The sequence below is a fragment of the Solea senegalensis genome, linkage group LG1, assembly GCF_019176455.1.
Source record: "Solea senegalensis isolate Sse05_10M linkage group LG1, IFAPA_SoseM_1, whole genome shotgun sequence".
Taxonomy (NCBI): Eukaryota; Metazoa; Chordata; class Actinopteri; order Pleuronectiformes; family Soleidae; genus Solea; species Solea senegalensis.
Genome location: NC_058021.1, coordinates 25,729,288 through 25,742,233, shown reverse-complemented (window position 1 = coordinate 25,742,233; position 12,946 = coordinate 25,729,288). Strand labels below are relative to the sequence as shown.

General features: G+C 41.0%; 1 protein-coding gene across 4 annotated transcripts in view; it reads left to right on the top strand.

Annotated features, from left to right (window-relative positions):
* The window catches only part of sema5a (sema domain, seven thrombospondin repeats (type 1 and type 1-like), transmembrane domain (TM) and short cytoplasmic domain, (semaphorin) 5A), a 118,036-nt gene extending 106,274 nt beyond the window's left edge, over window positions 1-11,762 (top strand). For 2 of the 4 annotated variants that reach the window (XM_044031820.1, XM_044031828.1), the window contains exons 19-22: window positions 115-270; window positions 2,475-2,519; window positions 3,657-3,868; window positions 10,344-11,762. In XM_044031820.1, the coding sequence (XP_043887755.1) occupies window positions 115-270; window positions 2,475-2,519; window positions 3,657-3,868; window positions 10,344-10,463 (533 nt within the window). In that variant the 3' untranslated portion in view covers window positions 10,464-11,762. Of the gene's footprint in view, window positions 1-114; window positions 271-2,474; window positions 2,520-3,656; window positions 3,869-8,337; window positions 8,479-10,343 lie in introns of those variants that run through there. The other 2 variants (XM_044031836.1, XM_044031845.1) reach the window with 2 other exon arrangements.
* The last annotated feature ends 1,184 nt before the right edge of the window (window positions 11,763-12,946 follow it).

The window sequence follows — 12,946 nt, the reverse complement described above, 5'->3', positions numbered from 1 at the left end:
CATGCATTACTAATATGCAGCTGAGGGCAACCACAAGCTTATGAAAGTACACACACACACCTACATGAACACACACACACAGGTTGTGAGATGTGCTGTCATTGCCATTTCCAGAGAGCTGGTCCAGCTGGTCGGAGTGGTCCCACTGTGACTCCAACGGAGCCCAGCTGCGTGTGCGTCATTGTGATGTCCTGTTTCCCACTGGAAACCAGTGCTCAGGAAACAGCAGCGAAAGCAGGCCATGCTCTCCCGACTCCAATTTTATACCAGGTAATCATACACACGCTTACACAGTGTAATGCACAGTTGCCTATATAAGCGCACACACGCGCTTCTCGACTGTAGTAATGTCTGGGGTGCTCATGCGTTGTCTGAAACACATTCCGCGCCGCCCACCACCACCACCACCACCACACCACATTCATTTCATTTCAAAGAATACTGAGATCATGAAATGCACTTATTGATCCCTCGGAGGGACTCATCTCAGGTCAGAGGTCAGGTTCAGTGACAGGACAGCACGTTTGGGGATGGACTGTATTAGTGTCTTGCTCAAGGACTCCTGAGTGGGACGGATGATTACATGGGGGCGTGAACCCAGGTGCCACACTTAAGGGCAGCCTCCCTGCTCACTTCAATAATCCTGCTGCTATATTAGTTTTCATTATGAGTCTCAGTGTCTTGTCAGGCCATGCAAAAAGCACTTAGACCAGCAGTTTTACTTTTTTTTTCTCTAATGTTGGAGGAGGACATTGCTTATTTACACTGTTTTCCAGTCACTGAAGTATTTCATTTTATTTCCCTCTGTGTTTCATAACATCGAGACGTCTTCCCAATGATATTTGCAACATTAAATACAGTGATAGTATATAGTCTTGTTTCTAGCCACTAACCTTCAACTTTGCCAGCTGAGCCGAACATAAGCGATTTTTTAATAAAAAATCTTCCAAAGAAATATGCACTCATATCTTCATTGACAATTAAAGACTGAGGTTAAAGCTGCATGGCCTTGGCAAACACTTCATAGTGCATAATTCAGCAGTCTGACCAGACCCAAATCAGGAAATATTGCAGTGCTTGTATCGCAGCGTGGAGCTCGTAAGTCCGCATATAAATGATTACGTATTTACCGAACTTAATGCTCTTTCTATTTGTGAGCATGTGGTCGTTTGAGTTTACGACGTGTTTGCATAGAATGTAAATGTAAAAGCTCTGGTTTCAAAACACCTGTTCAACAAACATCTAGAGAAACAATATTGTCACGATTTTACTTTCAGCTTAACAACGTGTGCATAAACACAGTGCTAGTTTAGCTACTGCCTTGCGCTTTCTCTATCAGCAGTACCTGTTGCCTCACAGCAGGAGTCTGTTCCTCCTCCTCTGTAGAATTCATATTATTATTTTTACTGACAGTGTCCCTTTTTCCTTTTTTTTTAACGGAATACCGTGCAGCTCTCTAGGCAAATACAAGTGTCACATCAGGAGCAAAGATCAGATCAAGATTAGGAACCAAATATCCTGACCATTGTGGCTGTTTATTTTACATCCAAGAGGCAACAATTAGTAAAGACGGTGGCAGACAGGCCAATGTTTGTAGACGTAATAAAGACACTGTTTGCATCCTGTTATTTTTAAATGGTATAAAATTGACATCACTAACACAAGTGCAGGTTCTTCAGTGTCGTTGCTAAGCTACAACTCTATTTGAGAGACTGAAACTTAAAAATCCACTCTGCACACATACGCACACCATTACTATTGATATCTGCTTAGACAGGCAACTCCCTATTGACAACCAGTAATGTGAGACACCCCAGAGCATCGATCTGCACGACACAAAGATCATTAAAACCTTTGACAAAGGATGGTCTGTGATTCACATTGTATCACTGTGTACACTGGAACGGCTATATAATGTTTGTATAGTATCCGTCTCAAACCGGGATAAATGGGGAGGGTTGCATCAGGAAAAGAAATCTGGCGTAAAATATTTGCTCAATTAAATATGGCAAATATGCAGATCACAGAAGAAGAAGAGTCCTGAAACTCCAAGAATACTTCATTATAAGTATTTGATATAAATAAAGAAATTGTAACATTTCTTTCAGAATGAGCTCAGATATAATTCTCATGAAAACCACTCGCAGATCTATAAAATTACCCATTTTTCCTTTATGACTTCAATTATCAGTCAATTATCCCCTTTTCATGGGAAAGATACTCCATTAAGGTTCATTAGCAAAGTCTTGCACTTCATTATCTATAATGTAAGTGATAGTTTTCATAAATCACTCAAGGTGCTACACTCATCATTAGTAGATTGTTTGCAATAATGTGCTTTGTATTTAGAACAGCTTTCACCACCTCACTCACCGTCAAAGTTCGCCACGGTAACAGGAGCTTGTGTGATATATATTACATTTTTTTTTTGCCCCTAATTCTGGTGCTCTTTCCTCTTTCTTCCCCTTTGTCAGAAGTCTCAATTGCACACTCCAGTCAGGAAGAGAGACACTGTGGAGGTAATTTATAATTGTGTGTGTGTGTGTGTTCGCATGTGTATGTATCCCTTGCGCATAATTTAATGACAAATATCAGCTTTCATTTCAAAAACAGCATCTTAAATTCACTCGGCTAAATGACTCACCTTATAAACTGTAAGCAGAGCCGCTTTCCTTTCTTTCATGTGCGGAAAAAATACAAAACCTGCAAAACCTGCAAAACTCACCAAGGTGGATTGCCAACACCGTAAAAACAGTTCCACTTAAAGTCACTTTCATTTTTTTTTCCTTTTGCTGCCAGTGATATATATACAGTATAAGAATGCCCTGAGTTGATAAAAACGCGCTGATAGATTCAGTCAGTCACTTTGACTTATGCTCTGCAGTCAAAGCAATAAGGAGAAGCAAGGCTTCAGGGACCTTTTGTGACCTGCGTTTTTCCTTGAGTGCGAGCTACGTGGCGATCACACTGTTATTATTTAGCTGGTTGGAGGCTGTATGCGGTCTATAAATAACTTGCACGGCGCTCATGGAAATAACACCTAAATTATCACTCTCTCTCTCTCTCTCTGGGAATGTGTCTTTGAAGCAAAGTCACTGGAGAACAATGCTCTTGATACAGAACAGTAATTAATACTTAGTAGCCAGAGAAACAGTGTGTACCCTTTGGTTTAAGTTCAATTCAATTAAATCCCATGCTTATAGTTATAAATAAAACACACAGCATATATCTAATGAAAAGTAAAACGTATAAGAATAGATAAAGGTGTAATAATTAAAATATTAATTCATACAAATAATTGCTTTTACTTTATTTGAAGGTGACTGAACTGAATCATCACTGCATTATTTGAGTTAAAATAGGGCTTAGGTTTTGTATTACATTGGTTTTGGAGAAAAAACATCTGATGTATAAGATCAGACAGACAACAGCAGAGGCACAGGAAGAAGAAAAACTATTACACTGATAGAAGAGATAAGTGTTCTTTATTTTCCTTATCAAACCATTTTTTTTTTTAAATGCAGAACGCTCTCTCATTACCATATGAATTGCAGGTTTGGTTACCACTTCCACAAATGTGAACTGGCAGAGAATTGCCGCCAACCTTTCTCTCATCCCTTGAATGTCCTTCTCTCTCTCTCTCTTTCCACCACCAGACTTCAACCTCTTCCACATGATCGCTGTGGGGCTCAGCAGCTCCATCCTCGGCTGCCTGGTCACCCTGCTCGTGTACTCGTACTGTCAGCGTTACCAGCAGCAGTCGCACGACGCCACCGTCATCCACCCCATCTCGGCCGCACCGCTCAACACCAGCATCACCAACCACATCAACAAACTGGACAAATACGACTCTGTGGAAGCCATTAAGGTCTGTGGATAAGTTTCTTCTGGGTTCACTGTGACCGGATGTGTAGAGGCAGCTTGTGTTAGACTCAATCAGTTGATGCCACACGCTAAGTCAGTGAGCAACGTCTTCCTCTTCCTCTGGTGTCAGTTGTGATTAAACACACTTCTTACTGCATGACTCTCACTGTCACACCACCTCCTGTCACGCACTGACACTCTGTAGTTGTATAACCGTCAGGCAGTTGTACCAACGTCCTCTCTCTCTCCGTGTGCTCCTCTGCTGTTGTGTCTCAGTGTGTGACTCTGTTCTGTGTCAGTGATCATACACTGCTTTCTCATAACATACTAATACAATCACTTATCAGCGTGTGTGTGGGGGCAGGCAATCAACTAAGTGGCTCTGCGTTTGCATATTTCCCTGCTTAGACAGGGTCTTTGAGTTTTTTATTTCATCCCAGAGTGCAGGTCGTTAGGAGTGCCAGAGCCGGCGACGGTGATCTAGCTTTACTCGTAGTACAAACAGCCTCTTATCCACTGATAGATCACAGCTAAAGTCACCAGTCAAAGCTGATGATTAGGGCTTATCCACCGCTGTTGCTCACTCCAGCTGGGCATGTTCACAGTGCTCTGGTTTAGCAGGTGTTTCAAACATAAAGGTGAACAACGACCACACTCTGGAATGACTTTACTGAGTTCTATTCATGAGTGAACAACATGGTTCACTTGTGGCTTCCTCGGATTCATTCAGCTCAGTTGGACAGCTGAGCTAAATAACTGATCACATGAACAGTGACAGGAAGTCAACTTCTGGATGGAAACATGTATATAAAAGCATTATAGCATTAGAAGAATACAGTAAGGCCTTTGATATAAAAAGAATAAGGCAAAATATAATCCCAGTTTAGACCAGTCACAGAAACCAAATTCAGAAGTTGGTGAGAGGACACGTTTTTGTCCACTATCCGTAGCTGCATGAACGCAATCTGTCCTCAGGTCACATTAGAGACCACCTCCTCAGTTGGCGTCATCTGATCACTGGTAATTTCAATAATCAGCACTGTTAATTTATTTGCAGCCAACACCACAACATTAACACGGATCGCCACATGATTTTTCTAATTAAAAATGTTTTCAGGGCCAGTTTGAGCTTTGATTCATTCAGCTCTTCTCATCTTTTTTTTTTTTCTTTCCCTCTCCTTCTGTCACTCGCACTCACAAACACACACACACACACACACACTGACAGCAGACACATCAGTACAGTCAGACTGGTTAGAAGCATAACGTTGTGCTCACATCATGTCAGTGTGTATTTGAATGAAGAGCAGATAATGTGGGGTCACAGGAGACACATCAAGGACACCTTTTAATGTCAGGTCCGAACAGTCGCCATTAGTGCCATCCACATGTGATCGGATCACAGAGGACAGATATTAATATCAGCTCCGAATGTCGCCATAGTGACTGTCCCTCTGCATCACTGTGAGGAGAAGGAGAATCTTGTAGTTCATCTCTCCCTGTTTCAACCAATTTATTCCTCTTCAATTTTTTTCCCTGTGGCATAAAATGCAGCGGGATTTAGTGATCAGTGTGACAGTCAGTCCGTCCCTGAAACCTTGAAAGGGAGGAAGTCGGTAGTACTAATAGGTCATACGGAGGAGGTGATCTGTACACACATCTATTGCACATCCCTCCATCTTGGAAGAGGGGATCTCTCCCTCGTTTTCCAAGTTGAAAGTGTATAAACTGAGCGTCCAAGGACAGTGGATGTCACTTAATGTATACATTATATAAACGCCCACTGAGGAAAACTGATCTATTCATCTCTTTTAAGATGAGTGGTAAGCAGAGAGGCTGTATGTACCATTTTCCACACATATTTAGTATGATAGGCAGTTTAAACATTTCGCTCCAGGCCCCAAGATGTCTTAATGGTTAAATTGGTATAATTTCTTCTTAGAAATAATTTTTCTTTAGTAAAGACTAAAATAATTGCTCCGTTCAAACAAGAAACTAATAGTTTTCTGGTTGGTATTAAAGCTAATAAATGTTTGTGTAATTTGTTTGATTGACTTTTACATGTTTGCAGCTCAGTAGTTTCAAAATGAAAACAAAACTTAGAACTAAAAAAAAAAAAAGCCATTGCTGCTTAATATGATTTCTAATTTTATGATATTTTATAATAAGGCTGAGGCTGAAGCCAGTGTGAGTTAAGGAGAATTTAAAAAGCAATTTTCAGTGCATCTCTGATGCTGTGATTCACCATGGCAGAGGATAAATAAAGAGTAGAGCTTCCAGTGGAGAAAGATTAATGTCGAGCAATGCACATTTATCTTTTAAAAAACACAGCAGCAGCAGCAGCAGCAGCAGCAGCAGTGAAGGAGCCCGAGTTGGAGAAAAGAGCCAATAAGTTAACACTAATACATTTTACTATACCAGATCATCCTTTTTTGCAGACTTTAATTTCCTTGCAGGTTACATATGGGATTTTAAACATTAATAAAGAAGCCAACAACTATTATCTAAGTAAAGATATGGATGGTGCAAAGAATGGAGTGAGTCACACTGCAAACAGATTGTGTTTTAATCTGAGCTTCTGTGGGTCTGGTTGCTGATGGAAGAGCATCATGCTATGTCCTAACACTTATAGTTGAATTATGCAGTGATGTAAAGACATTTAAAGCATATTCTACACACAACCAAAACAAGAGTTTACCGTTGCTGCTTCAGTTCATTATTTTAGTCATATTTGCTTCTTGCTCTCAGAAGAGTATCCACTGTTTCCAGAAACACCGATAGTGTCATAGTGGAGCATAAAAGTCTGAGACCACTAGTCAACTTTTGCAATATAAGAATCCCTTTTATTACAAATGACAAAAGCAACATTTAAAAAAAGTAGATTCTTCCCAAAATGCACATGAATTTCAGAAATGTCTGACTTTTATTTTAATGGCCGCATGTTCTTATGCATGCATGCTGACTCCACAAGGTTGTACAGAACGTGTTACCCCAGCATGGTTTTTACTGCCACCATAAATGTTCAGACAGGTTGACAATCAGGTGACCGTGCAAGAAAAAGGCCATTGTTTTACTTAAGTCTTCGTGGAGCTGGCCAAAGTTTTGTCAGGGTTTTTTTTACTGAGGTTTAAATCTGTCTCCTGTTTGTTTCCTTAGATAAACCCTTCGGTCACTGTCATAAATTTTAAGCTAGGATTCATCAGTAAATAGGATTTTTTTTTGCCAAAAAAATTCAATGTGAAATATTGGTTTATAGCTCTCCTCATTTCTTCTCCACTACAAGACTGTCTTCTTTTGACAGCCCTTTCACCGACTGGAGTCTTATTTCCTTCATTTAGCAAATCTTATTCAAAGTTGTTTTCCAATCTCTACAGTGGCCAACCTTGATTTTACTGACCTTCTGTTTGATTGGTCACTTTTCGTCTGCATGATCGTGCTTTGGATACAACTGATCCAGACACTGCCTTCCCTTTGACACTTCAAGTCTAGCAACGATGACATTCTGACATTTTCACTTCAGATCCTTTTTTGCCCCCAATCACAGCTTCGAAGCACAGACAAACAGATAAAAAAAAAAAATGGCTGCAAGTTGACTTACTTGAATGAGGAGATCAGTTTAATTTGAACATGTGCTTCTATGGAAGAGATTCAACTGATGGAAATCAGACCTTTTTGTGAAGCAGTTGTTAATGTCTCAAATGTGACTGCTCGTCTAGAAAAGGTGCAGGGTTTCACTTTCTTGTGTTTTCAGATGTTTCTCCATGTATCATAATGTTGCTTGGATTTATGTAAGCGTATTCCAGAGCTGCAATGTGATGTCATATTTTGGACCACACGGTACATCTTAATATAAGTGTAAACTATTTCACAGATATGGACGTGTTTGAAAGTGAAAAAGTACCACCGAGCGGGAACAGATCCTTTGGCTCTGAGCAAACGGCTCCAAATGTAATTTAATTGCAGAATGAAGGTGCGAGGAGCGTTCATCTGTCATGCAATTACAGTCAGAAGCATCAAGCCTAATTCAGTTTGTTCAGCTGCGGATAGAGGCGGATATGAATATCGGCAGTAAAAAATACAAAAGGAGCTGCATGACAAATGGACACTACATTCTGCCTCCAACCCTCACTCACTGAGCCTTAAATGGTTCAGATGTTGCTCTGAATTAAGTTTGCAGAACCATTATAGGCCTCTTTTGAGGTGCTTATAGGGAAGAGTGATGAACATCTAGTGCCATATTTGATGCTTTTTCTCTGAAGTCTGACTGTTGATGACACTTCAGTCATTATTATTGAGTATGTTGTATAAAATGAAGTATTTTCCAGCAGATTATCTTATCATAAGATAACACAAAGTTGCCATTTAGCTGTAGAGTGATGTAGTGAATTACATTTGCAGGCTTTGTGTTAAGACAGATCATTGCTGCAGGGTTCTTCTGAGGATGACTTTTGTCCGTTCCTCTCCTCCTTGCAGCCAGATGTGTCCGTACTCTTGCCCTTGGACGACCCCGCCATGCACCAGCCTCTCTCTGCTAACATGGGGGTGTCCATGCGTGGCCTGGAGATTTTCTACTAACCTCTGACTTCTACAACATCCCGCCACTTGACCCTCCCCAAAAACCCCCCAACCACTACTACTTCCTCTTCCCCACCGTGCTCTGCCCTTCCACTTCCTGTGGCATTTCCTGTGTGTGGCAGGTTGGAGTACAGTCCTCTAGTTTCTCATCCTCTGCTCAGATCCCTTCATTTCTCCATCACGACCCCTTCACTTACCTCCCTCCTGGCTTGTGAGAAGGCAGTGTATCCCTCCCTTATTTTTCCAGAGTTTGTTCATTTGCATGTTATTTTTGTTTGTCTTTATTGTTTTGTCCTTTATTGTTTACTTGATTTAAAGGTCCAATGTGTAAATTTTAGGAGGGTTTATTGGCAGAGCTTGAATAGAATACCCATAAATATGTTGTTATATGATTTTATATAATTGTTGTTTCCACAACACAAACGGACAAACCAGTGTTTTGCAATTTGAGGTATTAAGCTAAAGACAAACAGAGAAGAACATTCTCTTTGGTGTATAAAGGCCATAGTAGTTCCCAGTGACATTTTTTTGGAAATGGAGGGATGAGCTAATGGTGTTTCCATCATGGTACAGTTCGGTTTGGTACAGTACGGTACAGTTTGGAACGGTCAGGCTTGCATTTCGACTGAGAACAATACCTTACAATAACACAACGGACAGCAACGGCGTAGTTTCTGTTGCCCAATCAGCTGACTGACGTGGGACTAGCTTCACCCATACTCTGCTACCCCAAGGGATGGGTATTGAAAAATGGAACGCTTGGTTATTTTGGTACTGTTCCGAATGGAAACGCAAGAAAAAACTTGAACCGTGTCATAGCAAATTAAACCGGTCCACTCGGTGGAAACGCGCCATGAAGAGACACCCGCTTGTCACAGTCTCACTTCTAGACGTCACTAATTTCTACACACTGGACCTTTAATGGGTAAAGAAAGAAAATTCCCAGTTAATCTACTTGTTATCCTCCTCTGTTACCTCTCTGTCACTAATCCCACTCCAGACTTTTAAGCACATTTTTTTTAAGTGTAATCATTCTTCTGGCAGTTAAAGAGGTTTAAGACAAGAAGACAAAGTAGATGATGGAAACAAGTATCGCAGCACAGCTGTTAGCAGCCATAGGGCCACCTGCAGAGACACATAACCGTCTCCATGGCTGCGGGAGTGTTGATTACATTCCCTTTGTGTGCAAATCACATAATGGGAGTGAAGCAAATATATGAGTTTTTTTGCTCAGCACACTCGTTCCCTATCAGTATCAGTCGGAAACATCCATCAACTGCAAATGCAGCATCATCAAGTGTTCAATTACTCTGCCCCAAGGGACTCCCAGCACACAAATACACACACGTGCGCACACTCTGGATATGAGCACATCCATTTGGCAAATTGCTGATGTTGTATTGAGCATCAGAAGCTCATTCCATGTTTACCATGTCACACAGGGACTGAGAAGACGCCCCTGTGGCACTAACTTATTGTTTAACAGAAAAGGGACTCTGTTATGATCAATCTTTATGGCTTAGGTTGTCCTAGAGGACCAGCAATCTGAGGGCCATAAAATCTGCTGATGCTAGGTATTAGAGATGACAGAGGTGGACAAGCAGACTTGCATCAAAATAATTTAGCCCTACGGTGGGCTTATCTTTTTTTTCCCCCCAGCCTGTTTACAAATGCTTTGACCTTGCTCTGTGAAATGTATGTTTTCTTCACCGTGTGACTACCCATTGATTTGTGTTGCACCCTTTTTAAAATGTTTTGGGGGGGTTGGATGGATTTGCTTTTACCTTGCCGTGTGGGCTGAATAATCATTTCATCCATGTGTTGCAAACAGACCCATGCTGACTCGTATCCTTCTCCTCTCTTTCACTCTCATTTATTTATTTATTTTATTTTAATGTCCGCAGGCCCTCAACAAAAACAATCTGATTTTGGAGGAACGAAATAAGTACTTCAACCCACAGCTTGCCGGGAAGACCTATACCAACGCATACTTCGCCGACCTCAACACCTACGATGACTATTAACTTTTGATTCAGCAGTTCATACTCCATATTGGGGACACCAACCCTATCATTCATTTTGACTGTATTCTTCTTTTCTTTGTGCTTTGTATTGAGATTCGTGACACCATGCGTGGGATAGTCCCACTCTTGAGACTCTATGGCAGCTGGTATGTAATGAAAACACAGACACACGTTGTTGCCAACAGAGAGAAACCCACTTTCTCTCAGGTGCCTTGGGGTACACTTGGAAAGCTGAAATCTGGGAGGCAAACCTCACCAACAGACAACTGCATTTCCCAGTGTGGACAAAAAAAGGGAAAAGAAATAACTTTTCAAAGAGCCAGTGGGAAAATGTGATCCCCTTGTAACTTTCCTGTGACGCCTCGACAACAGACCTGTATTTGTAATGAGGGAAATAACCACAAAACCTGCTTTGCATGATTTCATCTGATGTGTTTTCTCTGCTGTTTCCTTTTTGTTTTTGCATGACTGAGCGCATTCCAGGGTTTTGGGGACTCATTGCTGGTCTTTGGTTCAGGACTGGTTTTGGAAGTTGTGGAGACAAAGGCTGTGGTAGTGTCTGGTGGCTTTTACCATTTAATGCTGCAGAAATTTCCAGATAAATCAATGTCCACCCAGTCCTTGAATTAGGATGTAGATATTTGAAGTCTATGGTCAAATTTGTCTTTTTTTTTTGTTTGTTTTGGTTTGTTTTCTTTCAGGCTCTTGCAGGGTCTCGCAGCTAGCAGTGTAGAATCTTTTTTTATTTCTTTCATTTTTTTAATTTCTCCTTATTTTCAATTAGAGGTACATGTGTGGTTTCTTTTGTACAGAAATTTCAATTCGAAATGTATGTCTGTAGTTTTTCTAAATGCATTTATTCAGTGTCTCAAGTGTTTAAAGAATTAAACGATTTTGTTTGGAGAAAAAAAAGGTTATGTCAATATGGGAAAGTAGTCATTCATATCAGCCTGCATCAGTCTTTGTCAACGTACTTTTTATATTTTTTGTAAAAAAAATGTTTTTGAATTTTGATAGTGTCAGCTTTTCCTTTAGCGTCTGAGTTAAATATGTATTTGTGAGAGCAGGATGTTAACGACATTTACTGTACAGGTGGAGCATATAAATCATTATTTTCCTGAACCCAGACTGGAGTGCTACGCATATACTAAAAGAATAAATCCATTCATCAAGTTCAATGATTTCTGTTCAGAGTGTATAACCAAATATTAGGTTATTCAGTGGTTCAGTTCTAACTAACTCTTTTTACATGTCTGCTTGTGTTACTGTGTATAAATTAAAAACTGCTTCGTACACAAATGACTTGTACGGATGTTTTTTTTTGTTTTTTGGGGGTTTTCAAAAACCTCATCAACTTGTGTTTTTCTTCTCCGCTTCTCCGAGGGCCTTCAGATGGCTTCAACTCGAATGAAAAGAGACAGTGATGTAACAGACTTTGTTACAAGTGTGAGACGCTTCTGTGCGATGTGCTTTGCTCTGACAACTTTGGAGACTGATATTGCTCAAACACAGCACTGTAAAACCACAGCGCCATGTGCACACACCGGCACTTCATAAATCACTCAGAAGCAGAGTAAAAAGACTCTTTCCACCCATTTTTAAAGGAGTCTTCAGCGGGGCCCTGCGGTGACAAATGGCATCAGCAACAGTGGAAGGATACCTGAAGGGTACAAATCGCATGAGGCAGCAGGGTTTGCTGTCTGATGTCCAAACTCTAATCTGTATGACGGGGTTAACACTGCACACTGCGCTGTTCTCCATCAACCTTCAACCTGACGTCCCATCTGTGTGCAGAGGGCAGTGGAGGTGGTGTTATTAATCACTCTGCCGTTTGGTCAGTTGAGGTTGGGGATGGTGCTGATCCAGCTCAATGTACAGTCCAGCTATGTCTGACCCTGGAAAATCAATCTCTTTTTACCTCGACTTCATTCTTACCACCCGAGAAAGCAACACAGTGCCGTATGCACACAGTGTATGGGCATATGGGGGCTATATAATGTTTGTGTGTGTGTGTTGGCAAAAGCATTGCATGCAGCATGTATGTTGTATGTAACAGCTTATCTCGAGTATCTTCACCGTAAATACCTGTCTTTGATAATTGTTTGCTGTAACTTCAGTGATGCCATAACGTACTGTGATTTTGCAGTATTTACTTCCTGTTCCAGAGTCGCTCTATCCAGCACTTCCATAAATTTGCCAGCAACGTGAGCTATATGTAGCTTGTCTTCAGGCCCGTGAGACATTGAGCATTGACAGCAGGTCTGAGGACAATTAATGACTTTCCAAAAGTGGCATTTAGGGACTGCGAAAGGTCGCCGCTAAAGGTCACAAAAAGAGCAGGGCTCAAAGAAACAGACTGTGTAAGAGCTTGTTTGCACTGTGGATAAAGGTGTCATACTGTCATGAGATGTGACGCGACAGCAGTTTTAGGAACGGCAAAGGTAAAGCTGCCCAAAACCTCAAACTGTATTGCCGTGGAATTT